Source organism: Haemaphysalis longicornis, unplaced genomic scaffold (genome assembly GCF_048455015.1).
Source record: "Haemaphysalis longicornis isolate Haplotype H1 unplaced genomic scaffold, Haemaphysalis longicornis Haplotype H1 scaffold_3, whole genome shotgun sequence".
Lineage (NCBI taxonomy): Eukaryota > Metazoa > Arthropoda > Arachnida > Ixodida > Ixodidae > Haemaphysalis > Haemaphysalis longicornis.
Window position 1 is genome coordinate 187677338 of NW_027526335.1, and position 27596 is coordinate 187704933.

At 44.8% G+C, this 27596-nt stretch overlaps 1 protein-coding gene and 1 long non-coding RNA gene across 4 annotated transcripts in view; one reads left to right on the forward strand and one right to left on the reverse strand.

The window, feature by feature from the left end:
* Positions 1 to 9754, reverse strand: part of LOC144175884 (uncharacterized) — a 48905-nt gene extending 39151 nt beyond the window's left edge. For 2 of the 3 annotated variants that reach the window (XM_077704939.1, XM_077704940.1), the window contains exons 1-4: positions 9533 to 9753; positions 7026 to 7072; positions 5838 to 5876; positions 2218 to 2250 (exon numbers count right to left, since the gene is read on the reverse strand). In XM_077704939.1, the coding sequence (XP_077561065.1) occupies positions 2218 to 2250; positions 5838 to 5876; positions 7026 to 7072; positions 9533 to 9608 (195 nt within the window). In that variant the 5' untranslated portion in view covers positions 9609 to 9753. Of the gene's footprint in view, positions 1 to 2217; positions 2251 to 5837; positions 5877 to 7025; positions 7073 to 9532 lie in introns of all 3 variants that reach the window. The other variant, XM_077704941.1, reaches the window with a different exon arrangement.
* Positions 9755 to 17127: 7373 nt separating this feature from the next.
* LOC144175885 (uncharacterized) lies at positions 17128 to 22386 on the forward strand. The gene is made up of 3 exons (XR_013323709.1): positions 17128 to 17267; positions 18202 to 18313; positions 21792 to 22386. It is a non-coding gene; the product is annotated as an uncharacterized LOC144175885 (long non-coding RNA).
* Positions 22387 to 27596: the final 5210 nt, after the last annotated feature.

Below are 27596 nucleotides of genomic sequence, written 5' to 3' on the forward strand. Positions count from 1 at the left end.
TGCCCGTCATACTAAAAAGTTTCCGAGACCGGGCACGTAGCGCCAACTGAAAGCAGAGTAATCGGTGTTGCCGTAAGAGCCTTGCGCTCAACGAACTTTGCGTTTGGCAGCGCTGATTACTCTGGTTTCAGTCGGCGCCACGTGCCCGGTCTTAAAGAAAAAATTCGAGTATGGCAGGCAGTGTGATAAGCGAATAAAAAAAATGGGGCGGCCGTCTGCTCTTCAAAGAGCCTAGCAAACGACGGTAGCAGCGGCCTTTTATTATAGTGCGCATTCGGCTACTTTCGCCGTGTTTGCCTTATCACTCCATCACAAGGAGCTGATCGACCTAACGGTCGATTCTCCGGTGATATTGGTAAAAAATCGGGCGGGTGTACTTCTACGGTTCAAGTAACATCCGCACCGAAAGACAAATGCCCGCAGAGCAGACGCCGCGGCATTCCATTTCGCCGCACTCGCCTGCGCACGTGGCTTCTTTGACTGCGGCTTCGCCACCTCTGTATTCTTTCAGTTGTTGGGGGGAAACAATTTGGCTCCAATAAACTTGCTTTTCTTCCAAATAAGGTGTGTAGTCTTTGGCTACGTGACAGTATAGTCAGCAATTCGACTATTGCGCGCTGTCACTTTTTTGTTTCCTGGATTGCACCTTACTGTACTTCATCATACGTTGTTCTTATATCGTTTTTGGCTTTTATTTTGATTTGAATGTCATAGGTGTTTCTGTGAGCCCGCGTCTATTCTTCTGTCGAAAGAAAGCTGCCGTTTTTCGGGAAAACGTCAGAAACCACACCTGGTATTGATCTATCTGCAATTTTCCAGAACTACATTCGCCAAGCAGCCGGAGAACACGCTTTTTAAAATCATTTCTTTTTAACGGCCTGTTGCACAGAGAACATGCTTTTTTTACGTGCTCGGGGTGTGTCCCGCTCTAACGCCTAAGTCCTGAGCTCCCTTCGTGAGGAAAATAAATACAATAAAACTACCGTATTTACTCGCGTAATGATCGCACTTTTTCTCCAAAAAATTGATGCAAGTTTAGGGGCGCGTTCATTACGCCGGGTAAATGTTTTGCGAGAAACCTGTGAGCACAGAAAAAGCAAGAAAGTTGCTGGTCAAAATTTTTACAATAGGTCTCATGAACACAAAAAATAATAAATAGAACATAAAAGAAACTCCGCAAACCGCCACCACCCACTTTGCAAAGTGACGCGAAATGCAGTGTTATAAATTGCGAAACACGCCCGGACGAGTTTGCTGCGAGGAGCAACAGGGCGACCAATATGTTGCTGCCGCTGTCACAGTGCGGGACAACAAAACAGACGTGGGGGCCGACGCAGCAAGCTGAGCGCACTTTATCTTTACTTATGTCAGTTTAGAGAGAGTTTCTTCCTCATCAATATTGAACGCATGCTTGCCGATATGGCGAGTCTGCGGCAATAACGTAGCCATGTCCGTTTTGAAAGGGAAGGAAACAGAGGTAAGCACGATCGTCATCAGCTAGACATCGCGCACATACGAAATACTGCTGCGGCAAGTTCAGGTGCGTTCATTGAGCGGGAAATGTAAAAAAAAAATGGAATTTTGACGACAAACTTTAGGGGGGCGATCATTACGCGAGTGCGATCATTATGCGAGTAAATATGGTACGCGGTCACCATAAAAAAAATCGACCCTTCGAAACAAGCTGGGACGCAACCACGGACGTTCGTTTTCTACCCATCGCTCTAAAGGTGGCCTCGCTCTTTACAACGGCTCGCACCTCGATGCCGCGTCCAACCTCCGCAGTTTTTATTCGCAGGCACGGAAAATACACAAAATACACGGCAACTCTCCTGTGGAGCCGTACTCATTCCTGCAGTGTATGAGTAGCCCTACCCTGCCAGAAATGACATTCAGGCAGAAACGAAATTAGCATTACCTGAAGAGATATATTCGCTCAAACCATTAGCAGTTTTTGTTCAACGCAAACTGCCCGTGTGGTTGTTTCGGTGCTATTACCGGGCCCCACTATGCAACCTATCTGTAATTCGTCCCCCCATTGCCGGTGGTCAGTATCAATTTTATGAGACTTGCCCTGACGCACAACACAGGGCCATCATAGTTGCATGCAAATTGAGTTCGCCTACCACATTTCCCTTCTCCGGCAACCTTTTCGGGCACTCAGCATTTGTGAACTCCTGACGAGACAATTAAAAAAGAAAACAGTTGTCTACATACCGTCACAACCGGAGACAGGATATGAAGTGGTTTCTACAGAAAACCAGAGAAACAAGAGAAAAATCGTGAATTTCACGCACATAAAAATTGGGTTCTGCGTCGAATTGACGCAACATATTTCCACAAAATAGAAACAATTACCGACACGTGCAACGTAAATAAACAAAATTTGCTGCGTACCTGCCGCCAGCGCTACATATGTCGTAGAAAGAGTGTAGTCTTCTGCCGTCCCTGCTACGTGGATACCTTACTTCTCTTTTTCGCCCACGTCTATATGCTCTTCCCCTAAAGTTTTGCTCCTACCATAATAAACACGGAGGAAGTAAGGTAAAGCCAATTAAGATTTTCGGCCTCCTACTGCGCGCGCGCTCTCTACTGCAACGTTATCAGTGGTGTGGCCAACAATATTTTAAGGGGGGTTTGACACGCCACCGCTAAAATGTTCAATACAAAAATAGCCCCGTATCTGCTCCTGTCGTTGCAAATGTCGACGAAAGACGATAGTCTTCTCTTTCCAGCTCACCTCTCACGCCGTTCCTCTCCCGTCTCGTTCCTCCAAAGATAAAACGCTAGAGGTTCGCTCAAGTCAATTTTTATTTACCGTGTTTCACTGCTCGAAGTCAGGTGCCTCGATGCCAGCACAGCCGTACGGCGGAGACGCCCGTTTATCGAGGCACCCCACTACACGTGGCCCTACTCCACGAGTGTTCCTGTGGAACCTATCTAGTGGAACCTTCGTTGCTGTTGCGCTTTCATTTCCTAAATGCCGCCAGGAGCTGTTATAGCACGGGAAACAGCAGGCAAGGGTTTTCGGCAGTTGGTGTAGTATTGAATTTTTTAATAAAGAAACACTGCATATATCACTTATGCATTGATTTTCTGCCTTATATTTGCCCAATGTTTCGTTCTTGTTCAACAATGTTGACAAGTGTGAACATTGACACCCGACTTAGACGTTTAGATTTGGCTGTCGGTATGTAAAACTATTGCGCAGCTTCTGTTTCACTTTGTCGGGGTGGCTGAATAGAGTCACAGACAATCAGACACAGCAAAATGTCTGCGCTTAGGTAGGCCAAGAAAAACTGTCGCCTTGAAAAGAAGGCCTGTGCCTAAACAATGTCTATAAAGAAAAGGCAATAGATGCATATGTCGCTGTAATATCTACAGAACAAATTAGTGTACACAATGCTCCCCAGGACCATTTTTTTCAACAAATTTACAATGTTTTATGGAAGCATTTCTATTTTAATGTATTCATGCGGCGGGGAACTACCATGGGCGAACAAAAGGCTGAAATGCAGAGAGCGTGGGAATGCAGCACTCAGAAATTACGGCTGGGGGTTATTCTGACACCAAAACACCTCCGGCAGCTCCCCTGAACCATACGTTAGTGTTTGACAGCTGCGAATCCCGCCCTGAGGGGGCGCCGCGAGCGATGTTTTTATTGCTGGGAAAAATATTTCTTTCAAGGTGCATTTTTTTATTTTCTGCCGCCAAACATTGGCAGCCATTTATTTTAATTGAAAGACCACCCAAAATAACGCTTATGCATGTGCTTCGCATCAAATCACCGATGTATTTCTTTTCCCTAATAATGTTGATTAGTATGAACAGTGCCACGAGGTTTAGTAGTTTGAAAATGTTTTGCCTGTATAAATGTCTCATTCACGAATGTTTTTACCCTTTCCCAAGCTGAATAAAGGAACAGTCCGGTTTTGTGTTGAAGTTGTTCAAGAAAGGATGTCGTTTGTCAGAAATGAGGCCCTGTTGGGATCACTAAAATGGGTGCCATCAGCACAGGCATTGCCCCGAAAACCTTTACGGACATTTCAAAAAACTTTATCACGATTTTTCATTTGAATTGCTTTTAAAGAACAATTTATAGCTAATGAAGAAACATTCGCGAACAAACGCGACGGTGTTGTGTTTGGGAGAAACATGGCAGGGATAATTTATTTCATTGGTCGAGTTCGAACCGAATTAAGGCTAATCCTACAAAAACGAAAGCAATTCCATTCTGAGATAAAAACAGTAGAGTTGAACAAAAATATAACTCAAATATGCTAATTTTGAAGTAGAATTTAAAAACAAAAACTAGATCCTGGGTGTTATGTTCCAATCCCAGCTTCGTTGGAATAAACGTGTAGATAACACCTGTAACTAACTCTCTTCTGTAGGCACCGCGATAGCACGCACGCGACAGTTCTTTCCAGAAAAAGTTAAACTGAACATTTAACTTCCTTTGTTTGCCCCGTATATAAATAACTCCAGTTTAATATGGGCCACTAAAACTAAAACAAAACATCAATAAACTAAGCCTAGAAAAGAAAGCCGTTCGCCATATCGCAGACCTTCATTATTCTTCTTCCACACGGAATTTCTTCCCACATTACAACTTCATCAAGGCAAATTACATGTACAACTTCCGAATTATCCGCTCCTTCTACTTTTCGTCGTTACTAATAAAAAAATCCCGCCATCTCAGCGAAGTGAATGATGATGAGAGGGGCGAAGCGGAAATGCTTATCGGTAAAATCGTGAAACATTCGCCCACATATCATACAAAGGCTCGACACGTCAAGCTTTCCACCGCTCCGTTGACAAGCCCGTCGACGACGTCGATGTTTGTGGGGATAATGTAGGGCTTGTTTGGGACGATGAGAATCTCCATGGGTAATTTGGCGAATTCGGTGCTTGACATTTTAGCCACCTTGACCGTCGCCTTCTGCAGAGCGTCTTGTTTCGCGTACCCCCGGTACGTGTCTTGAGCTCGCAGGCGAGGAACGACAACCTCTTCTTTTTGCTCTCCTCCTTGTTGGGTAGCAACGATCGTGTTGAACGTTTTCACCTCTTCGGTCAATCTTTGTTTGGCCAATCCCTAGGGGTATCTTGCCACAATCATCATTAATGTGACGGATACAGCAGCAACGAGGGACGGGACAGGGCCCGAGCAAGAGTCTTGAGCTCGCAGGCGACGAACGACAACCTCTTCTTCTTCCTCTCCTCCTTGTTGGGTAGCAACTAACACGTTGAACGTTTTGACCTCTTCCGCCAATCTTTGGTTGGCGAATCCCTAGGGGGAACCTGCCACAATCATCATCTTTCTGCCGTGTACGGCCGGGACAGGGCCCGAGCAAGAGAAGCATCGCCCCTAAAAAACTTTCTCATGCAGTCACATCACTTCAGGCCCGAACTCACCCTATAAATACTCGTAGCACAGACAACTGGCACAAGCGAAAATTCCCCAATAACTACAAGTTGCAATTACGGATAAACTGCCGTGTCTGTGTGCAGAAGCCCTCATTGTGAGAGCTTACCTTCACGCAGAGCACTATAATGAGACGCTTGACAAACGGAGACCCCCATTTTGTGGCCTATTCATCACCTTGGGCAATATCACTTAGAATGTGGAGCATCGTAGAGGGTTTGGTAAACCTTGGGTTTAGTTTTTAACATCTATAACTGGCATTCGGACAAGTTTCATAAATACCGGAAACGTGCAAGCAAACGCACTCATATCTTTTGTTGAATATGCTAGAAGTAGTTGAGGGCTGTGCTAAGCTGTGGGCACAAGGGCGTAAAGAGAACGTGTCATGAGTGTTTCTAAAGGTGATACTTGCCTGTGAGCTGTCGCATTCAACACGGGAGTCGTCCAAGCACTGCAGCAACAAATAAAGAAAAGTATTTTTCGGACCACATTCTCTAAATACGTGACAGTTGGTTTCGCGGGCACATTTGCTAAGGTTATTAGAGTCAAGTTCTCTTTTAATAGAAAACGTGTAATTCTGGAAAATTAAGGCACACTACTGCTCTAAAGTTCAATTATGACAGTCGGAATTTCACTGGTCATAACACTATAAATTTCGGCGCTCAGATTTTTTTTCTTTTTCTCGTGTCATTCTTAATTCGTCAAATTTGGGCTGTCTGGTGTAACTAGAATTGATTTCACTAGCGAAAACAGGACACTGATTAAGAAGCGAATCCTTCGTACATCGTTCTTGCGGGCGTTTCATGTGCATCTTTCTGCACAGGTGCCCTTTTCGTTGGTATAACCAGAGTACTCTGGTACAACTTAGGTGCATCGCTATTTATTGTTTTGCCGCATAAAAATGGTTAAGGATGGACAGATTTTCGCTAAGGAAGTGGCAGCACCCGGGCTAAATATTGAATGGAATAAACAAGCCAAACGTGTCACGTCTCACGTCGTAACAGCACCAATACTTCAATTCTCTGCTTGTTTCCTTCGGCAAGTAATTATGTAATCTTTATAATTACAGGATCCTTTGTTTCTCATGAGGCTGGACCCACTGTAGAACTATGTATGCGCTTACTCTCGTCAAATCGCTGCATCGTATAGGCCTTCACAATGTTCGCTTTGTTTGAAATGCCCAGTTGCATGCAGAAGCCCATATTACGCTCCCCTGCATTCGCGGCTTCGGCAGTAGCCTGCCTTCTCTCGGTATGTAGTCGAATGACGTGATGATGACACATCGTTACGTGCGGTCCGTCAAGCGAGGAAAGATTTCTAGAATCATACGCCACGAAAATCTTTCTGTGGCTTCGTGTGGTATTGTTCGTTCATTCGGTGGAGGTAGCCCTGTACGCTGTGGTATATAGGGTGAACTCTGTACTGTCCTTTAACCAGCAGAATAACTTCATTGTAGGTAGGCGGCGTTTTGTTACTACCCAAATAGTAGTGATTTAAAATAGATTTCGCAATTGTAGTGATTTAAAATTGCATATAGGTTTAAGCAGTGTTACATTATCAGTGACTGGTTAAGTCCAAAAAGTGTCATTGTATACAATACCTGCTTCAATCCGGAAACTCCGGGCAAAGTGATGTCGATGCAAGACCCTAAAAAAAGGAAAGTAATATCCGTCTGGCAGCCGTAATGAAGGAACAAGTGCTGACTGTCGCACGCCTAACAAACTATAATTCAGCATATGCTTAAGCTGCTTCTGTAGTTCCGAAAGGTAAAACGTATTACGACGACGCGCTTGCTGCTGTTTTTATGCCGACACCTAAACGCTGAGTAAATCTTTTATTACTCTACATTCACAATATTTGCAAAATCTCCCGTAGAGATTTTCTCAAGAACCGATTTCACGGGAATATGCATACAAAAAATAAGAAAATCTAATACCCACGCAGGTTACATTGTCGCCACACTTTTAATGACAAACTGCCATGCAAATTGATATACTGTGCAATCTTCCCCGTTAGTGCATGTGTCATTGTGCCGAGATATCTTTGGTTAGTGTTAACATTTATAAAGGGCTTAAGTTCCAAAAGTAAGTTTTTGATGAATAAATTTAGTTAAGTCGGTAGATTGTTCCTTGTCTTTTATTTGCTGCACGCTTCATCGACGTTAATGAAATTAGAGCAACTAGAAAGAAAAGTTTCTTAATAGCACTCAAAGAGGTATTAAACAACATACGAGTCAGGTTAAATACAAAGGCTTCGGTCTCAAAAACAATGATGCCAGTTGTAGAGCAAACAGTTTAAGGCGTAGCGAATCCCCAGCCATTTTCAGGCAGCTACTTTATGACGTTACAGAATCTCATTTGCGTGATTGGTGGAGGCGGATTATAGCCACCGCGAAGAGATATCGCACGGCTATTGTAGTGGGGCATGAAGTACCATTTGTTAGTATCTCTTAAATGCTTGTGTGCAGTTAAATACTGATAATGGTTTTTGGTGTTGCCCCATGTTGCGCTACTGCTGCTAATGGTACGTCTCTGTCGCACGAAATTTGGGAATTTTTATTGTTTATAACGCTATAAAGTTAAAAAGTTATTTTTGTGTGGAAAGGATAGAAATGAGTGAATTACCAAAGGTTATGTTTTCGCATTGAGCTCGTTATAGTACTAATTAGAATCTTAATTTCACTTTAAGCTAGATAAATGTTAGAAGCTTAAATTTAAAACGAAAGCCGAAATGCAAATCTGTCTTATTTGAAACATTTGGTGGCTCATGAGGCCCTCTGCACTTTCCCGATTGCAAACGATGCTTTATTTTCTAAGAAAGTATTCAATTTCAGTGAAAATGTCTATTATCCCGCTGCATCATCGCTTTCGTCACGTCGGTAACGGAGTATTGTGGGCAGGCACCTAAACCAAATGGGGACATAATGACTTAGGCGGCCGCTTCCGGCCAAACATGTCTTTTGTTACCTCGGTTACTGTCCATGGTAGAGTCGCTCGTGCCTGTTGGCCAGTGCCGTGTCAGACAACCCCAACGAGCCCGACGGTTAGGCGGCGTTGGACGGCGTACCGCGCACTACACATTGCTTCTATGTTTAAGCGTGCATTCATAACGTCCGTCATCTATACCACCACGCGTGCATTCGTCTTCCATCCCAACACTTTTAACGCACGTTGTTATGGCGACGAAGACGTAACAATATTCCTGCAAAGGCTATTCTCTAAATTTGAGCGCCAATAGCTCGTTCTGCAACTGCAAGTGTCGTTCATGCCTGTGCGCCAGTGCCGTGTCAGACCACCCCAACAAGCTCGACGTATAGCAGCGTCGGCCGGCGTGGCGCGCAGTACGAAGTGATTCCAAGTGGATGTGTTTATTCATAACGTCTATTATCTATACCACCATTCGTGCATTCATAGTCCATTCCAACATTTTTAACGCACATTGTTATGGCGAGGAAGACGTAACACTATTCGTGCAAAGACTATTCTCTAAATTTAATCTCCAGTAGCTCGTTCTGCAACATTATTTGTAGTCCTTTTTAAATATCAGTCGTTTTTTTTCTCGGCATTAGCAAACTGTTTTATTAAGGAACCAAAAACACGTCCTAAGTACTGCTCGGAAAGCAGCTGGCGATTATTACGCCTTTAATTTGTTTTCCTCACTGCATAGCTTTTTTTAAGCGAGCACCATGAGTCAAAATGTGTGTCAGTGGTATTCTAATCGGGAAATCACACGAATGAGGCAAACTTTTGTATTGTCTTTATGTGTATTTCAAGAAATAGGCGAAGGCGTGCATCATTTTGCCTCCGGTTTTCCGCCAGATAGCGCCAGGTAATTGTGCGAATTTGCAAAATCGTGAGATAGAATGGCCAAATGAATAACAAAGACCACATTTACCTCTTTCATCGAAAAAAGGCCAGCTGTTACTAGCATACACGTCGTCTTTAATCTGCGTTCTCTCCTAATTGCGCACACTTGTGTTTTTTACATGACAGGGTACACCCTACAAAATTCGCCGTTCAGCGCAAAACATACTTTTCAACAATGTAGGACAATATTTCAAGCAGCTGTAAGCTTTGTCCTGAACTAAGCCAAAGAAATCGCACTCACCGCCAGAGCCAGCTGATACAACCGCTGTAAATTGGGTAGCCCAAAACGCCCAAATAATTACCCGGAAATTCATCATCTCTGACAAGTGTTCAATCGCCGGTGAAACCGTAAAACAGAGGAGACGAGTTGAAAATTTGTTGTAAGTTAACGCTGGATGTGAGGTAAGTTGGTATTGTTGCGGGAACGGCGTTGATCAGCTTACCTTCGTGTTAATGTTATCATGCGGCTCCTGTTTTATAGAAAACTCTTGGACCGTTATCTTCATACACCTGTTATGTCTCGGTTTTTTAGTGCCGACTACCTCAATTCTCACGTTTTTTTACTTTCCCTTGTTTTCGTCGTTTCGAGAGGATGCTGTGTGACGACAGCCCTGCGTGCCTATTTTTGTGGCATCTGCTGCGGAAAGGCAGTAACTGTTGCACCCATACTTGGCTTCTGCTTCAACAGACTCCTCGCATCAAAACAGAGCAATTATCCGCTTGCTCCTCAGGCCGCTATTACGAACTTGAAGCGAACGTAGGGCATCATTTATCTTGCTCCACTTTGCCCTTGTCCCGTTTCCTTTCCAAGTTTAGTTCATACACTAGCCCAGCCGGCGCACACGTGTCAAGGCCTCTGGCTGTGTCGACGCAGCGCAGACCCCGGCTCACTGCAAGTACACAGCGTGTACTTTTTGCCATGAGGTTCGCGAAATGTTTGGTTTCACTTTCCAAATTGCGGGTTTAGCGCGTCTAAGGTGCGCCTTAGCTACAAGCCCTGCCGCAGTGCCACGATGAGGAATAGTTTTAACCAGCTGGCGCTCTGTTCCAGGCAGGACATTTGGTAGAGGAAATGTTTTTGCCTCCATTGCAAACGCAGCCTCCATGGCCGGGATTGGAACCCGCGCCCTCGTGTATACAGCAGCACGAGACACGTGCGCCGGTTTTCCGAAATGCGTCTTTGCGTAGTGTTTTCAAAAATGGCCGTCTGCCTTTGGCTCATTCAATACAAAAATTTTTGTCAAATCTCTCTTCCCCTCAGTGCAACCACACGGCCTGAGGAAGAGGTGAGAAATGCACATATACGAAGTGCACTTGAGCAGTCCCGTTCCGAACAGCACTTAAGCCGTATTCTGAGTCCTTCCTCCACTCCACTTGCTTCCTCCACTCGGCTGAAGATAGGATTCCGCAATGCTAATGCATGAACAAATCGATTTCAAAGATCCCCTCCACTGGAGGGTCGGGTAAAGGGAGGACTCAGAAAACCAGGGTGAAGGTGCTTAGATAGCTGATACATATCAACATTATTCACCGCAAAAAAAAAAAACGTCAGGCGCCACCAAGGCGGTACACACGTACACAACAGTGAAAAATGGGCTTCTTTTATACATAACACGTGTTTTAGTAGTTTTTGGGATAGCAAACTGAAATAAAATCGCCCTAAAATGGCGCCTAACAGTGGCGAACGAAAAGAGCCCGAGCTGCTCTATTCACAACTTAACAAAAACCCAGAAGACGGTGCGCGAGTAGTGAGCACGCCGAAAACTGCAACAAATTAAGCGAACTTCCATGGCCTTCACCATGAGAGCAACGACAGGGTGGGGGGAAAGCAAAGATGTTGAGCAGGGGTAGTGAGCAGAATGCGTTACGCGGCATTGGTCGCACAAAACTTTCGTATCGCGGAGACAACTATGACCGCTCTCCGCAAGGTGGCGTTATTTTGGCGCTATCTCCATGCTTTGCACAGTCAGCGTGGTTATAGCCGCTTGTACCGAAATTAGCGATACTGAAGGAAGGCTAAGGGGATATTAGGGGCTTCCTCTGCCTCTCCCGATCGCGGCTCGGTGGCTGCAGCAGTTGAAGAGAAGCAAGGCCTATCACCCGCTTCCAATTCCCTGTTGCGTGTTTCAATCCAGTATGCTTTCTGCGGGGACTGCATCCCACGATGCGATTGTTTCCACACACGCTGAGGCCACAAGCAGGGGTACGGATCATGAAGACAGCTCAATCTCTGCAGCCTTCGACCATGAACACCTATGAACACCTGCGAAACACCTATGAACACCTATGACCATGAACACCTCCGAAACGTTTTTTTGCTTTTTTGACTTGGTCAGTGAGTGCCTTACTGTTTCTTCAAACAATGCCTGACCAGACGAACTTTCGTCGAACCCTTGACTACTGGAGCACAACATTGCATCTAACGTGTATAACCACCTCGAATCCAACAACTTTTTTTCGTCCATCAGCATGGTTTCAGAAAAGGCCTGTCGTATGATACACAACTGCTGGAATTTACAACTGACCTACACTCTAACATGAATGCTAACCAACAAACAGACTGCATTTTCTTTGATTTTTCAAAAGCGTTCGACCGTGTTGCTCATTCCCGCCTCATTTCAAAATTATCAGCCCTTTGCCTGTATTTTTTAACTTTATCATGGATTCCGACCTTTCTGTCTATGCGCCAACAATTCACCGTGGTCAACAACTTTTCTTCACACCTTGCTGATGTTACTTCTAAGGTTCCGCAGGGCAGCGTCCTTGGCCCATTACTGTTCCTGATCTACATAAATGACGTGCCCCTCAACATTTCATCACGGATACGACTCTTAGCTGACGATTGTATTATATATCGCACGATTACTAGCCTTAACGACCACCTTTCCTTACAAAATAATTTAAACATAATCTACAATTGGTGTAATACATGGCAAATGTCACTTAATTTGAGTAAATGCAAAGTAATATCTTTTAGTCGGAAACACGATAATTCAGGTTTTCTTTATTCCATCAACCACAGTGCAGTTTCGCGAGCCGCTTCCTATAAATATCTCGGTGTTCCTCTAACAGCTAATCTCTCGTTGGGTACCCACATTTCCGCCATCTGCGCAAAGGCTTCTAAATCACTGGGTTATCTGCGACGAAATTTACGATGCTCAGCAGCCCTTTTCCGCGAACATGCGTATCTAACCTTTATTCGTCCAGAGCTAGAATTCGCGTCTGCAATCTGGCCCCCTCACCAACACTACCTAATCGTCCAGCTGGAAACTATTTAAAACAAAGCCGCCAGATTTATTACACAGAAGTATGACCGTCATCTTAGCGTTACCCAAATCAAACAAGAGTTATCACTTCAGCCGCTAGATACCCGTCGCACTGTCGCGCTATTATGCCTTTTTCATAAATACATAGTTCGCGTTAGACCTAACCCGCTTCATCTTAACGCTCCAGTACGTACGTCACGACGCCTTCATAATAGTCATAGTTTCACACGCATTTTTGGCAAGACGCTTGCTTTCAATTCATCGGCATTGCCTCGAGCAATCATGCACTGGAATGATCTTTCTGGCTAAATTGCATCCATACTTAGTCAAGATAGCTGTACCGAAAATCTGCACCGACATTTTTCTTGGTAATTGTGTAACGATGAATGGCCAGAATAATGTTGCTGCTCTTTATGGGTGTTTTCCCCCTTGTATTTGAGTGTTTTCTGATGTTTTTGATTCAACAAAAACCCTGTGCGTTTGTGATAATTGTCTGTTAGAAACGTGTATGACGGGTTTCATTTACGTTTGTAAGCCCATTACCAAAACCTTATATTGTGTACTTACCTTTTCTTCTTTTTCTCCACTATTTGTTAATGTTCTTTCAAAAATGTAACCCCCCTTACTCAATGCTCTTCGATGGGTCTGTAAGGTATAATAAATAAATAAATAAATATTAGTGCGCCAGGAAGCACGCCCTTTGCCATTCGCCGCGCTGAACCAACGACAAGGCAACGACAGATATATAACGTGTCGACAGGTCCTGTAGTTCCAAGTGCCCCAAAACATGTTTATACAGCAATCCTGAAGCCATTGATTATATAGAAAAGACAACGTGTTTCAATCCAATGTCGCCAAAAGAAGGCATGGACTTAAATAACGCCCGGAGAGAGGGAGAAGCAGCTGCAGCCTTATTAGGGCTGTAACTCCGGCGCAACTTGGCGATGCTAGTGCACATCACTTGCCACGAACTGTCATCTGGGTCATGCTTGCGCGTGCCTATTAATGGCGCCCACCAAACTCTGCTGTTGCAGATATCAGAGGGAGGCCCAGGACGTGTTTTACACTGAAATTTTTAATAGCATGCTGCAGAAAAATACGTCCCACGCAGTGAAACAAATATGTCGCTGAACAAAGATAAAGATAGACACAAGCGAGATATACACGTGCCTGTATATGGTGCCTGTACATGTCGTTTCGGGGTGACTTTTTCTTCATATATTTATCGCGGTGTTCTTTTTACAGCAGGAATTAGCGAACTAGGGAACTAGACTACAAGCTTGTGATGCGCCCACAGAACGGGCTCGACCTCGGCTCGGTCAGTCCGGCACTTCTGGCAGAGATCATTCTCAACGCAGCCAACCTGTCACGGAGGGAAGCTGAAATCCGCGTCCGCATCGACGAGAAGCAGAACATTCTAGCTATCAGCACGCCACACCAACAAGCAGCAAACGCCCTAAAAGCCAGATTAATCAGCTCACCGTCCGAGGAAGGGTCCACCCGGTGAATCTCTATGGTCTCTCACCGTACGATTTGTGTAAAAGTGTCATTCGTGGCGTACCAACGCAGTACACAATGGAGCAAGTCTTGGACGACATTTGGTGCCCAGGATATGAATTCCTAAGCTTCCGCCGCCTGGGCATGTCGGGCTGTGTTGTCATTACAATGAAAGGTCATACCCTTACAAAAATGGATTACGAATTTCTGAAGAGTTTTCATGGAGATCTTGTGGAGTCACAAGAAATACTACAGAAACTCATCAGGAACTCTGAGCTTATGGAGTTGCCCCCATAAAAAATCTACAAAATTTTTATAGCTACTTCTCCACAGAAATTCATTAAGAGCTAACTCTTCAACACCTCTATAAATATTCTGTAGAATTTCTACAGTCACTTTTCCATAGAATCTCTATGAACTTAAACAACTGAAGGCCTCTGTAAAGACTGTAGAATTTTTGTTGTGACTTCCCCATAAAAGTTCATTAAGAGCAAACTCTTCAACATCTCTATGAATTATCTGTAGAATTTCTACCGTCACTTCTCCATAGAAGCTCTGTGAACTTAAACAACTCAAGGCCTCTATGAAGACTCTGTAGAATTTTTGTTGTGACTTCCCCATAAAAGTTCATTAAGAGCAAACTCTTCAACATCTCTATGAATATTCTGTAGGATTTCTACCGTCACTTCTCCATAGAAGCTCTGTGAACTTAAACAACTCAAGGCCTCTATGAATACTCTGTAGAATTTTTGTTGTGACTTCACCATAAAAGTTCATTAAGCTTCCACTCATCAAAGCCTCCAAAAAGACTATAGAATTTCTACAGTTAGTTCTCCATAGAAACTCTGTGAACTTTAACTCAATTATAAGCCAGCTCCCCAGCCCTTTTATTGTTTGCCATCATAACTCGTGTGTACCAGCGGCCGTCCTGCCATCCCGGCAATACGATACACGCGCGCACACACACGTACACGCGATTCACGCGTCGCGCGAGCGTCGGCGTTGATCGGCGTCGCCGCACCATCACGCAGGAGAGCTGCAAGAAGCCGCAACGACATGCAAACGCATGGAACAGGCGAAGTCATGCGTCAACCACTGCGTCGACGAACGTTGCTGAGCACGTTTCAATGAACTCGATCTGCAGGACTTTAAAATTATTTTTGATCGTTTATGAGCAGTTATTTCAATTGTTTAAATGCAGTAATTAGCATTCTAGATTTGCCATGCAAAATGCACTTTCTTTGCTCTACAAGAATGCTTCCGGCCATTTTTGAAATGTTGCAAAATGTATTTCAAGTTATCACAGTCAAATCTGAACAAAACAACACAGCCTCATGAATAAAGACGCACTTCGAACAACTTCCTTACAACTTGATGTCCTACCTAGAAGTAATGTACAGACTGCTTGATGACTTTAAAGCGTGAGCAAAACAAATTTTCAGCGCTGCCTTGCTACTGAGGTTAGTCAGACTTAAAAGCAAGGTGTCCTGGTACCCTTTGTTTACGCCAGTACAAAATAGGTGATCTAGCTATCACCAAAAAATAACCGGCACTTTGTGTGAAGATTCGAACCTTTGACCTTCAAAACAGTAGCCCAGTAAATACCGAACCTCACGGAAGGAGGTAGGGACTTAGTGCAGAACTTCGTATACAAGCGACGTTGCCAACAAGCCTTGTAAGTTTCTTTTTTTTTTTTTTTTTGGGGGGGGGGGTCATTGTCGTCAAATATGAACAAAATATGATAGGATGATGAACGAAGACGCAATTAGCACAACTTTACTTGCTACTTGATTTAACCTGAGTGTATGTACCGACTGCAGCTTCATGAATTCAAAGTGTGAGCAAAGCAAATTTCGGGGCTGCCTTGATACTGAGGTTACCGGCGAACGTCACTTGTAGGTTAAACTGCAAGGTACTCTGCCTTTTTTTTTTGTCTATGACACCCTCATTGCAAAAAAAAAGGGGGGGGGGCGGGGGCTTTTCCACGATTCGAACCATGGACTTTCAAAACATAGCGCAAATGTCCAAGCTCCTAACCACTCGACCACGCCGGAAGGTACGCGCCGACACAAGAATTTGGTACACTAACAGAGGCTGCCAACGAATATTGTCGAGTGATTCGTTTTGATCGTATTTGACAAATTTCAGCAGTGATAACGCTTGTTTCTTCCACACCGATCTTGGAGGCGAGGCCAATTATGCTTATAATGCAAGTCATGTAACCAAAGCTCCCTTATTTGAGCCAAGAAAAGCAATCGCGCTTCATCGTTCCCCCTATGCAAGCTACGGTAGCCGCGAATGAAATTGAATGCGCCGCTAGATTTCTGGCTTTAATAAACTTTGTTCGTTACGCACCGATCTTGCAGACAAGCCTATAATGCTAACACTACAAGCGATGTAGCCAAAGTTTCCGTATTTAACTCACAAAAAGCTATCCGAAAAGCCCGATCTCCCCGATGGAAGCCAAGCTAGGCACGAAGGAATGCGCACCTTCGAACAGAAATAGCTTGTACTTTGCCTCAAGGCACCCGATTACTGTAGGTTAAAAAGAAATTGATTGTTTTCTGCGAAAGTAATGACTCCAAACCAGGAGATGGACATGGAATCCGGACGATGTCGTCTGCTTTCGGATGCTTCCTGGCGCTCCCGCGTCAGCTCACGTCGCCGTGCATTTGCTGACACCGTCAACGCGGGGCGATGTCGACGCGCGAAAGTGCGGAAAATGCGCTGCTAGTGGTAGCGGCTAAAGTCCCTCGATCGGCGTTTTTAGTAGCGGCCTCAGAACAAACCGTAAAATTACGGCGCCCACCCCACGCCAGCTGTATTTCCACCGTAGACCCTGAAATTGCCTTAAATGCCGTAATCTACATTGTCGGTACAATTACTGTTTCCTTTAAAAAAACCCCACGCTCAAGCTTTTCTTGTATATAACTGGCAACTAATATCTGTATTTACCAATAACTTGGGCATCTATTTCGCCACGCGTTTTTTTCAAGGTGGGTGTCATTTAAGGAACTAGTTTTTCCCTCGGACGAACATGAGACAGGAAAGTCCTGCGCGGCGAGCACGACCGTCCTATCTGCACTCCGTATCGGTGCGTGTGCTACTGGCCGTTGACGGCACGGGTGTGCACGCCTTCAACTTTCGTTGTTTCGGTGATTTGACTACCATGGATTTATCTACCGGACGAAGAAATACTGCGAAGTAGTGAAGGTAAGTGAGTACTAGTGAACTTTGTTTTCTTGTCATATGTATTTATCGTAGCAGAGTTGCTCGCGAACTGCGGTCCGCGTAAGCGGTTAGTCCTAACGATTTCAGTGACTCGCTTTGTGCGTTGCGCAGATCTGTCGGTAGACCTTTGTACCTGGCCGTTGCGTGTGTAAACAGAATCAATTCTCACGCAATTTCTAGCACTGTGTTTGGTGTAGTGTGTGTGTGTCCTGTTCTGTTTTGCTAGCCGAATGTTTTGATATGAAATGAAATAAGGGAAGCTGGAGAGTGCGAATATGAGAATAGGAGTGCGGGTACGATAATAAGTGTGTATGCATTAAACGCAAATCGTGTACTTTTAGCATGATATGCACTCCTGGTTTTTGTTTCGTTTTGCAGATGCCGTTTTTTTTCCCGTCATAATAGTTTCAGTTAAAAAACGTGCACAATAAATTGAATTATTGCCGTGCGTGTAGCATTAGAATAAAATAATAAATCGAGTGACTTCCGAGCGTACAGCATTAGATTAGAATGCCATCTGGATGTTTTTTCGCGTTTCGATTGAATGAGTAATCTTTTTGAACGCTCAGTTTGGTCGTGACATGTTGGAATAAACAAAGTGTATGGAACCCGAATTTATTTGTAACGTCAGAACTACACGCATGTCGTAACTGGTACAGTAGTATGAGTAGCGCTGGTTGCGCTTCGTACTCTTACTGTAGCATCGCAAACGTAAATTAACCATTCAGAACCAAGTAAAAATATTCAAGGATGGCTGTTAAATTTGGGTCACTTACGGAATTTCCAGCTTAATGAATTTTAGTGTGCAACACACCTTGGTGATCAGAGTAACGCAGCATTTGGGATTTCGCAGGTTTAAGGCAGAGTATGATTCTGGTGTCTGGCCTGTCGTTTGCTAATAACTTACATGTTGCAGGCTGCTGACTGGTGCAACTTGCATTCAAAATGACTTCTTGGTGCGGCCTACTTCAAGGACCGAGGCTGTTTCCTCATCGGGCACCGCCGACTGTTTGGCAGTCTATGCAAAAGTGGGTGAACACGTTTCTTTTATGGTTTTTACAGACCTCGTCTTCCTGTTACATGCACAACGGAATTTCGGTAATCTGAAGTCGTCATTTTTTCACGAGGGACTCTTTGAAGGTGTTTAAGCAATCTTACACCAGTGCTGTTTTTGGTGACTATTTGTGCAGATTAGATTTTTTCCGACACAACGTAGCACTGCGAATGCTTGATGTAGATTTGCAATCTAAACAACACAAGGTACGAGCTGACTCTCATTTGTTTATTGCACACTAAATGTATGTATATACTGAATTTTTGTGGAGACGCAGATGTGCTGCTGAATCTCGAATGATGCCAACCATTTCAAGAGGTTCTTTCGGCCACGGCAGTCAATTTTGGAATGAAAGAAAAAAAAAACGAAAGTGCCGGCACTTCACTACTGCACCCATCAAGACCAGCTATAGCTTCAGCGCGTAGAACCCCCAAGTTGGATTTATAAAGGCAGACCATCCCTCTCGTCAACCGAAGCAGTGCGCGTAATGATAAAAAAAACCTAAATATGCATGAAAAAACTTCAGATTGATTCAACTTAACAGTAGTGCCCTGCTGAGCATCCCTTCATAAAAGCTTTAATGACCTTGTGGGCTGGTTGGTATCTGCTTTGCCCTAAAATCCTAGCCCCACTGAATTGCTGGTCACGATTTCACGCCCCACAATGGGGAGGAAATGGTGGGCAAGTGGGCCAAATCGCAATTTTACCTGTCGCAAGTGGTCAGTGCCCATTTCGTTGGCTAAATCATTAATGCATTGTGTGACGCAAAGAGAGAAAAATAAATCTTGGTTCAACACCTTACACACAATTTTTTCTTTTGGATGCACATAGGGATGTCGGGAAGTTCGGCCTGTTCGAAACGCCTGGCATTATTGAAGCATTTGGGCACCAGCGCGATATTTCGGTGCATATATACATTCTTTGTGTTGATGAACAGCTGAGAAATAGCACTTGTTCTTGTCCTGTGTTTTTGCAATTGTGAGCTTAGGTCCAATTTTCATGCTGTTTTTTTTTTCATGTTTTACAAGCGGCAATTTGCCTGGTAACATATTCTTTTGCTAGAAAACTTTTTCAAGCATCAAGCAAGTTATGGCTTTTTGCAAAATTTACTTGAAGGATTTATTGCTCTGTTTATTAGGGTTGACGGGATTTGACTACTGTATTTAATGTAAATTGTGAACACTTTCTACTCAATATTTAGTGCCAGTGTACGTTTGGCTGCTCCAATAAGAGCATGAACAGTAAAGAAAAGGAAATATTTCACGTACATATTTGTGCCTGATGACTATTCTGTGGGCGTGCGAAGTTTGGTTGGTTATAATTGTCAGGTGATGACTTATCCGTAGCCGTGCACGTTGATAGAGACATTTGAAACTTAAAAATTACTCAAAAAATTCTGTTGTCTTTTTTGCTGCTATTAAAGCTATAAATATGACAACATGCATTATCCATACCTGTGGCTGTTCAAACTTCCTTCACAGATCTCTTCATACACAGTGAGCTGTTAGTATAGCTCCAGCTTTGAAATATTTGGTTCAATGCTTACTTAAAAATTTTTGGACAGAAATCCTTGTTAGGGACTTTCACGTAGTGTGTAGCAATTGTAGTTTATTCGTCTTCATTGCGTTTCTTGCAATTGTGCATGTCTATATCCTCAGCACAAAACCGACAGGACAGAGAGAAAAGAAAACATGGGACAAGCTCTGAATGTCAACTAAAATAAACTTATTGGAGTTGCAGAAAAATGTATACCCAGCATGCATACAAAAAATGAGAGAAACTTAACCCAATAATGCCCGAGGCTTTCATCGGGTTAAATTTTGTTTTTGTGCATCTATTGGCGGCATATTTTTGTGTAACTTCAGAGCCTGTCCTGTGTTTTCTTGTCCCTTTGTTCTGTATGTTTTGCACTGTGGAGCTGATTATTTACCAACATTACTACAGTTGTACATTTTGGTTTGTTGACGCTGCTCATGACAAAATAGTTCACCCCATTGCTTATTTTTGCTCTGCTTTGGCTCACGTCTCCCCACACGGACAGCATCCTTTGTTTTATTTTTGTTTTATTTGGCACCCTTTACGGCAGCACAAGGCAGGTCGTTTTCTGTGCCGCTTAGTCTCTCCTCGTTTCAACAGCTTTTTAACCTGCATTAATTTTTGCGTTGAAACGAACCGAATATATTTAAGGAAGCTCTGTAACTTTTCTTTGTGAATTTGTGTTTTTCCTTGTGTCTGCCCAAGGCCGCCTTGCCAGCATACTAAGCAGTGTTGACATGAACCACGCTACCAATGGTAGTAGGTTGGAAGAGTTTTGCTTATATGTATTTCGTCTTCACGCTAACCATTATGGAATGTCCATCATGTCATTAGGGGTTTTTTGCATTGGAAAAAGCTACCGTGGTAAAAAACCATGAATGAAAATTTGCTCGAAGCCGTACAACACTACGTGTTGCTAGCCATAGAATACTATGCGTTCAAAATAGCTGACATCTGAGCATAAATTGTCCATAAATTACGGCAACTTGTTTCCTGCACACCGTTCAGAACAGTGGTTTTTAATGTGGATAGTATTTTGGATATTTCTCGTCTATCAAAGCGGGGGATGCACATGTTTGCCCGCTTAAGCGGGGGATCAAACTTTCCTTCGCACGTCTCAGCAATGAATGAATTCGAAAGCTAAAAAAACGTCATGGCATTGCAAAATAGCTGATGATAATTGATAGAGAGCAGACATCGAAGCTGCATCATGGCTGCTTACAACAAAATAATAATCAGTACTTTTTACACTTAGTGAGCCTTCCTTGTACAGCAGTGGTCCTGTGGACATCTATATTGCCTAAAACAAATTGTTGGGCTTCTCATGTGTGCCAGCTACTTACAACTGCACAAGACATAACAACGGACATATACAGAGAATGAGAATGATAACCGCATAGGTGTCCTGTGTATACAGGTGCACAAGCTATTTAGGTGTCCAAACATTATTCATAAGTGAACCCAAGTCATTGGTGCTTTTATTGGATAGCTTTTTTTGGCAGGTAACCTGTCATTCTGGGGATTCAGATAAAACTTTATTAGCCTTCAGTCATTTTTGCTGGTGCCGAACGTCTGGTGACATGAGGTGGCTTTTTATACTGGGAGATCATGTATTTGTGAGCAAAATCTTTTGAATTACTACCACTGCTGGTACGGTTCATGTAAAAATAATTTAGCACACATGCAACCTTAAAAAATTCAAGCAATGACACAAGTATTCAAATGAGAATTAGTGTATTCTTGCTAAGAATTTATCATCAAATTAGTATTTAAGGAAATTAAAAATGGGCTAAATATCAGCATCGAAGAGAGTCAAACTAAAAACAGAACTTCAGCAAAAAAAGGATATTTTAAAAAAAAATGTTACTTTTGATATGTTGTATTCTGATATCAGCTTGCTTTTTGTTTCTTTCCAGCCTGCACATGTGCCAAGTTTGCCGTGCCACAGCAACTAATCAAGGCGACCCTCCTGTCCGTAGTGTCACGGAAAATCAAGGCTGTCGGTCAGTCAGCTGCATAGTTCTGTCTCAGAATTAAATCGATCGTGAGTCGCTGAGTTTTGTCTCTGCTTGTATATTTCAGCAGCTTTGACTGGCTGGTCTTTCAGCTAGCTGTCGCTGTCTGACTAAATTTATGTGTGACTATCAATGCTGCCGATTTACATCTTGTGACTGCCAAAAATGCCCCTATTTTGCCCAATAACACTTACTTGCAGCAAAGCGTAAAATGTGTAATTATGTATCAATTTGCTGACCTAAAATATTCATGTAGTTCAAGAAACCCATTACAAAAATGGCAAGAACACGTCAGGAAGTACGCAGAAATAAATGAAGAAGGTCCGTAAGAATACGTCATGAAGTACATAAGATGTCATCATAAAAGCCATAGAAGTGCATCAAGAAGTACACATAAATCTACTTAAAAAGGCTGCAAAAATACGTCAGAAGTTCTACAGACAATCACTCGTCAAACTCTCTACAGAAACTCCATGAGAAGTGCATCAAGAAGTACGCATAAATGTACGTAAAAAGGCTGCAAAAATACATCATAAGTTCTACAGAAAATCATTCGTCAAACTCTCTACAGAAACTCCGTGGCCAAATACTTGTTGAAACACGTCAAGAGCTCGTCAAAAAAATTCTTCACAAACTCTACAAAATCTCTACACAAGAGGAAGACAAAACTCTACAGAAATACATCAAAAACACAACAGGATTTTTTATGAGGGTAAGGTACCCTTTTACATTTATTACAAGGGCGTAGAGATGAAATGCTTCATCTATAAGAAGACCATTTCATACTGCACCAACTGTCACTGTATAGGACATAGAGCAGACGTATGTGTCAACGTCGGAATCCGCACCTGTGAGAGGTGCGGCGTGAGAGACCCAGCGCTGTACCACCCATGCCATCCGAAATGCGACCTCTGCAATGGCGACCACATCACAGTGTGTAAAGAATGCCCAAAACGTTTTCGCCAACCATACATTCTACGGCGTAAGGCTTGGGAGAAGAGTAAAGAGCGCTCAAGTGGCAGAAGAGGAGCATCCAAGGACAGATCTGAACACTTGGTCTCGTTGAACAAAGGGCCAAGACAGATCATCATCTCGCTCCAGTCCTCGCAGCCAGTGGCCGTCGCTGGAAAGGTTCACGACGGCAGCTGAGAGGCGATCGAGTTCCCGCTCAAAATACAGACCTGACGACTCCAGGCACGGACCCGGGACGGTTCCAGATCCCGCTCCAGATCTAGGTCCCGACCAGCCGGGGATGCTGAGCGCGACAGAGGACGCATGAGGGCCCAAGCTTCCGGGACTTCACAGGTGAGCTGGTCTCAAGTTGCCCTTCCCACAGCTAAACCCCCTAAACCCCAAAGTCAGGAATGCAATAAACTGCAGTCGCAAATAGAAGCTCTTAAGAAGTAAATGGCAATCCTCAGAGCTACAATCACTCAGATTGCCTCACAGGCTAAACCCCCCCGCAAACGAACGGAGAAGTGGCGCAAGATAGACGGCAATAACAAGCAGAATGAACACCAAGACGCATGGAGACGCCAGAGATTCAGACAACAGGAGGAGAGGAGAAGCTCGCCGACAAGCTAAAGGAAGTGCCGCAAACCATGACAGATTGCATAATTAAACTCCAACAGCCCATCGGAATTGTGTTAAGCAGACTAGACGCACTGGAAAGACAAAGCGCATCGGCGGCGCGAACTTCACGTAGGGAGAAGCAATATATTCGTCCGTCCTCGCAAGATACCCATGACCAGGCCGACTTCACTCGACCTATTCATAGATAGCCGCAGGGGAGGCAAGAGCAAAAACTTATAGTGTGGCAATGGAACGCGAGAAGCATCAAACGAAAACTTGGGACACTCTCACAATACATTCAGTCGTGCACAAAGAAACCGGACGTCATCGCACTGCCAGAAGTCGATTCGTATGCCAGACTCCCTGGCTATGTCACACACGGTGACCCGGAACGGGGTGACACTAACACGCTTGTCAGCAAGAGAGTAACTGCAGTGCAACGCACGCTACGGCAATTCGGAACGGAGGGAACTCTCACAGACCTGATACCTGGTAAACCTTGGAAAGAAAACAGCATTTTTATTCTTAACCTATACTACAGGCCCAAGAGGAAGCTGTCAGAGCTCCGCAGTCTGATACAGCAAGCACTACAGATGGCTGCCGCAGCCCCTTGCTAATTTTAAGCGACTTCAACGCAACCCACCCGGTATGGGGATGCCACTAGTCAAACAGGCGAGGAAACGAACTCATGGCTTGAACTGAAGAGCACGAGCTCACGCTCCTCACCGACTAGACTGCACCTACCAGACTGGGCAATAGTGTGTCCAGAGACACGTGCCCGGGTCTCACATTTGAGCGAAACGTCTCTCAAGCTACGTGGGAAAACACCGGAGAATACCTAGGTAGTGACCACGCAGTTATAGTTACCGCTGTCGAAGGGGAGGAGTAAGGAGTACATACTGGTGCAGCCCGAGTCGTAGACTGGACGAAGTTTCGGGAGCATCGGGCGATCCAATCTACCTCAGAAATCGACAACATTAATGATTGGGTTTTATCAATTCGAAAAGATATTTAATCGGTAACGCAAGAAATCAAGACTACGGTTCAGACTCCAAGTGTTGACCCCAAGTTGTTCCACATGTGGGAGGCTCGCCGCAGCCTCATCAGGAGGTGAAAGCGGCAACGCCACCACAAGAAACTTAAAAAGAGAGCAGCCGCACTCTCTGAGCAGGCCTCAAAATACGCAGCGGAGCTCTGCAATCAAAGCTGGCTCCAGCTCTGCGACAGGCTGTGGGGGACCCTCAGCGCATCCAAAACCTGGAAACTGCTTAGATACCTCATTGATCTTGCGAAAGGCAAAAGCGTGACTTCCAAGATAATTCAGACCGTTATACACAAGTACAAGGAATCGCAAGAGGATCTGCTCGGCAAACTGCAGCAGAAATACCTGACCACGCACCCCCCTTACGCGGCCCCTGATTACACGGGACATCCAAACCCGCAATTGGATGCGCCCATTACCACGGCTGTGGTGAAAGCAGCCCTTCATAAAAGCCGCCGAAATACCGCGCGAGGTCAGGACCAAATCACAAACAAAGCTTTGGCCAACCTCGATGTAGCCTCTATCGCATCCTCTACGCGCTACTTCAATGGCTGCTGGGAGAGTGGAACTATACCACTCGAATGGAAATCCCCTCAGGTCCGCTTAATACCTAAACCAAACAAGGACCCGGGCATCGAAAACCTACGGCCGATATCGCTCATGTCATGTATCGCGAAGCTGCTCGAACACGTCGTGCACAACCGGTTGCAAAACTTTCTTGAAGACACGAAGCAGTCGCCACCAACCATGTACGGGTTCCGACAGCATCTGTCGACGCAAGACGTATTGCTGCAACTGAAGGAGGACATTATTAATCACGCCAACAGACACACACCTAAATCCACCCTAGCGATTGATTTAAAAGGGGCCTTTGACAACGTCACTCACGAAGCCATACTGACTAATCGCAATGAACTCGGATGTGGAACCCGCACGTACACTTACGTCAGGGACTTTCTCTCTGGACGCCAAGCCACCCTCAAGATTGGAGACTTTCAAACAAAACCCATTGGCACCGGCGGACGCTGCAAGCCCCAAGGAGCCGTCTTGTCGCCCCCCCCCCCCTTTTCAATATTGCCCTCATCTTCCTGCCTGTACAACTGGCGTCAATCCCCGACTTACACCATGGTCGTTACGCCGACGATATCACGGCGTGGACCGGTGTAGGCTGGGTCTGCGAGATGCAGTACCGCATCCAAATGGCGGCTGATACGGTGAACACGTATGCAGAGAATTGTGGACTTTCGTGCGCCCAAGAAAAATCGGAACTGCTCCTAGTGCGCCGTAAAGGCGGTAGGTGAGCCGATGCACCTTCAATGCACATCATGCTGGACGGTGCCACCATACCCCCGTTTCCGCAAATCAAAATTGTAGGCATGATTTTCCAGGCAGATTGCGCAAACACCACGATGTTAAGGAATTTGGAAAGCACGAGTAGACAGATTGCTCACATGCTTCGTCGGATCACGGTCAAAGGAAGAGGCATGAAGCAGGCTGACAGACTTCGCCTTGCCCAGGCATTTGTCGTCTCAAGGTTCACCTATGTGACGCCTTATGCTTTACTAACGAATACTGAGAAGAACAAGTTGGATACGTTCTTGAGAAAAGCGTACAACCAAGCGCTGGGTTTGCCATCCTACACCTCCAACGAGTGTTTCCTCAAGCTTGGGCTTCACAACACTGTGGACGAGCTGATTGAGGGCCACCTACTCAGTCAGCGCTACCGGCTATCAAGGACGGATGCGGGCAGGGCCCTTCTACTGAGACTGGGCATGAACCTCTCCGATCGCCCTCTAGAATCCACGGAAAATATTCCTTGTTAACTACACCGTAACATCAAAGTGGCCCCCTTGCCAAGAAACATGCACCCGCAGTTCCACGAGCGACGGAGAGAGGCGCGAGTTAGAGACCTGGAGAAAAAATATGGCTCCAAAGAAAATGTTTTTACACGGACGCCGCAGATTATGCAAGACGCCGAGTCATGGTAGTGACCGTAACGATGATGGACAGCCACGTCACAAGCCTCACTCTCATGAAAGTAGCAACGCTACCGGCCGAAGAGGTAGCTATAGCACTGGCGATAACGCAAACACCTGCGGAAGTAGTCATCACGGATTCTCAGTCAGCGTGTAGGAGCTACCTACAAGGCCGCATCTCACACACCGCAATGAAGATCTTGAGCCAGAACCCTCCAAAGAAAAGGGTATCGGTTGTCTGGACACTGGCTCACACTTCTCTCCGTGGCAATGTCTTTGCCCACGAGACTGCTCGAGGTCTAACCAGCCGAGCGCCGCGAAAGAGTTTGCTACAGACGGTCATCCCCTTGACATCATTCCAGGAGGTGACGCAATACTATAGGCTAGCCCGGCTTACGCTTCCCCCTGCACTACCCTCTCTCAGCAAGAAAGAGGAGCGCTACCGGCGTCTCCTGCAAACGAACACCATTCCCCATCCTACCAAGCTGCACTTTAACTGGCCTACGCAATACGACCCGAAGTATCGATTCTGCAAAGCACCCTGCACTCTATACCACAAGGTGTAGGAGTGCAAGCTTAAACCCTCATTTTCCGCGATTTATAACCCCTCGGTTGAGCAGTGGGAAGGAGAACTGGCCAGCTCGAGCGCCCAAGAACAGCTTCGGCTGATTCACTGGGCTGAGACGGCTGGACGCTCCAACGGGATCCTGGACTGAGGAAACCGACCACTTGGCTCTTTTTCTTTAATAAAGCTTACTCTCTCTCTCTCACTCTCACACAAACTCCGGCTCGTCATTGCCCACGCATTCACGCCATTCGGTTTCCTATAGCCCTTTTATGCTTCCTGCGATTCCTGCTATACTTACTGTTCTTAATATCATGGTGCCCTTGCATCTCGACTGGCTGTAATCTCTCCTGGAAGTGCTATGAATTTCCGATGCAAACTGTTCGAAATCATCATCTGTGTTCCGGTGCCGGTCTTCTATCATCCAATTTGCTTGAATTCAGCAACTAATCAACAAGGACTGGTTCACAGATATCGATCTTTCAATATCAAAACTGCAGTTGCCTGTCCGTAATTCTGGACTGGCTCCTACAATAAGAGAGTGTTTTTTG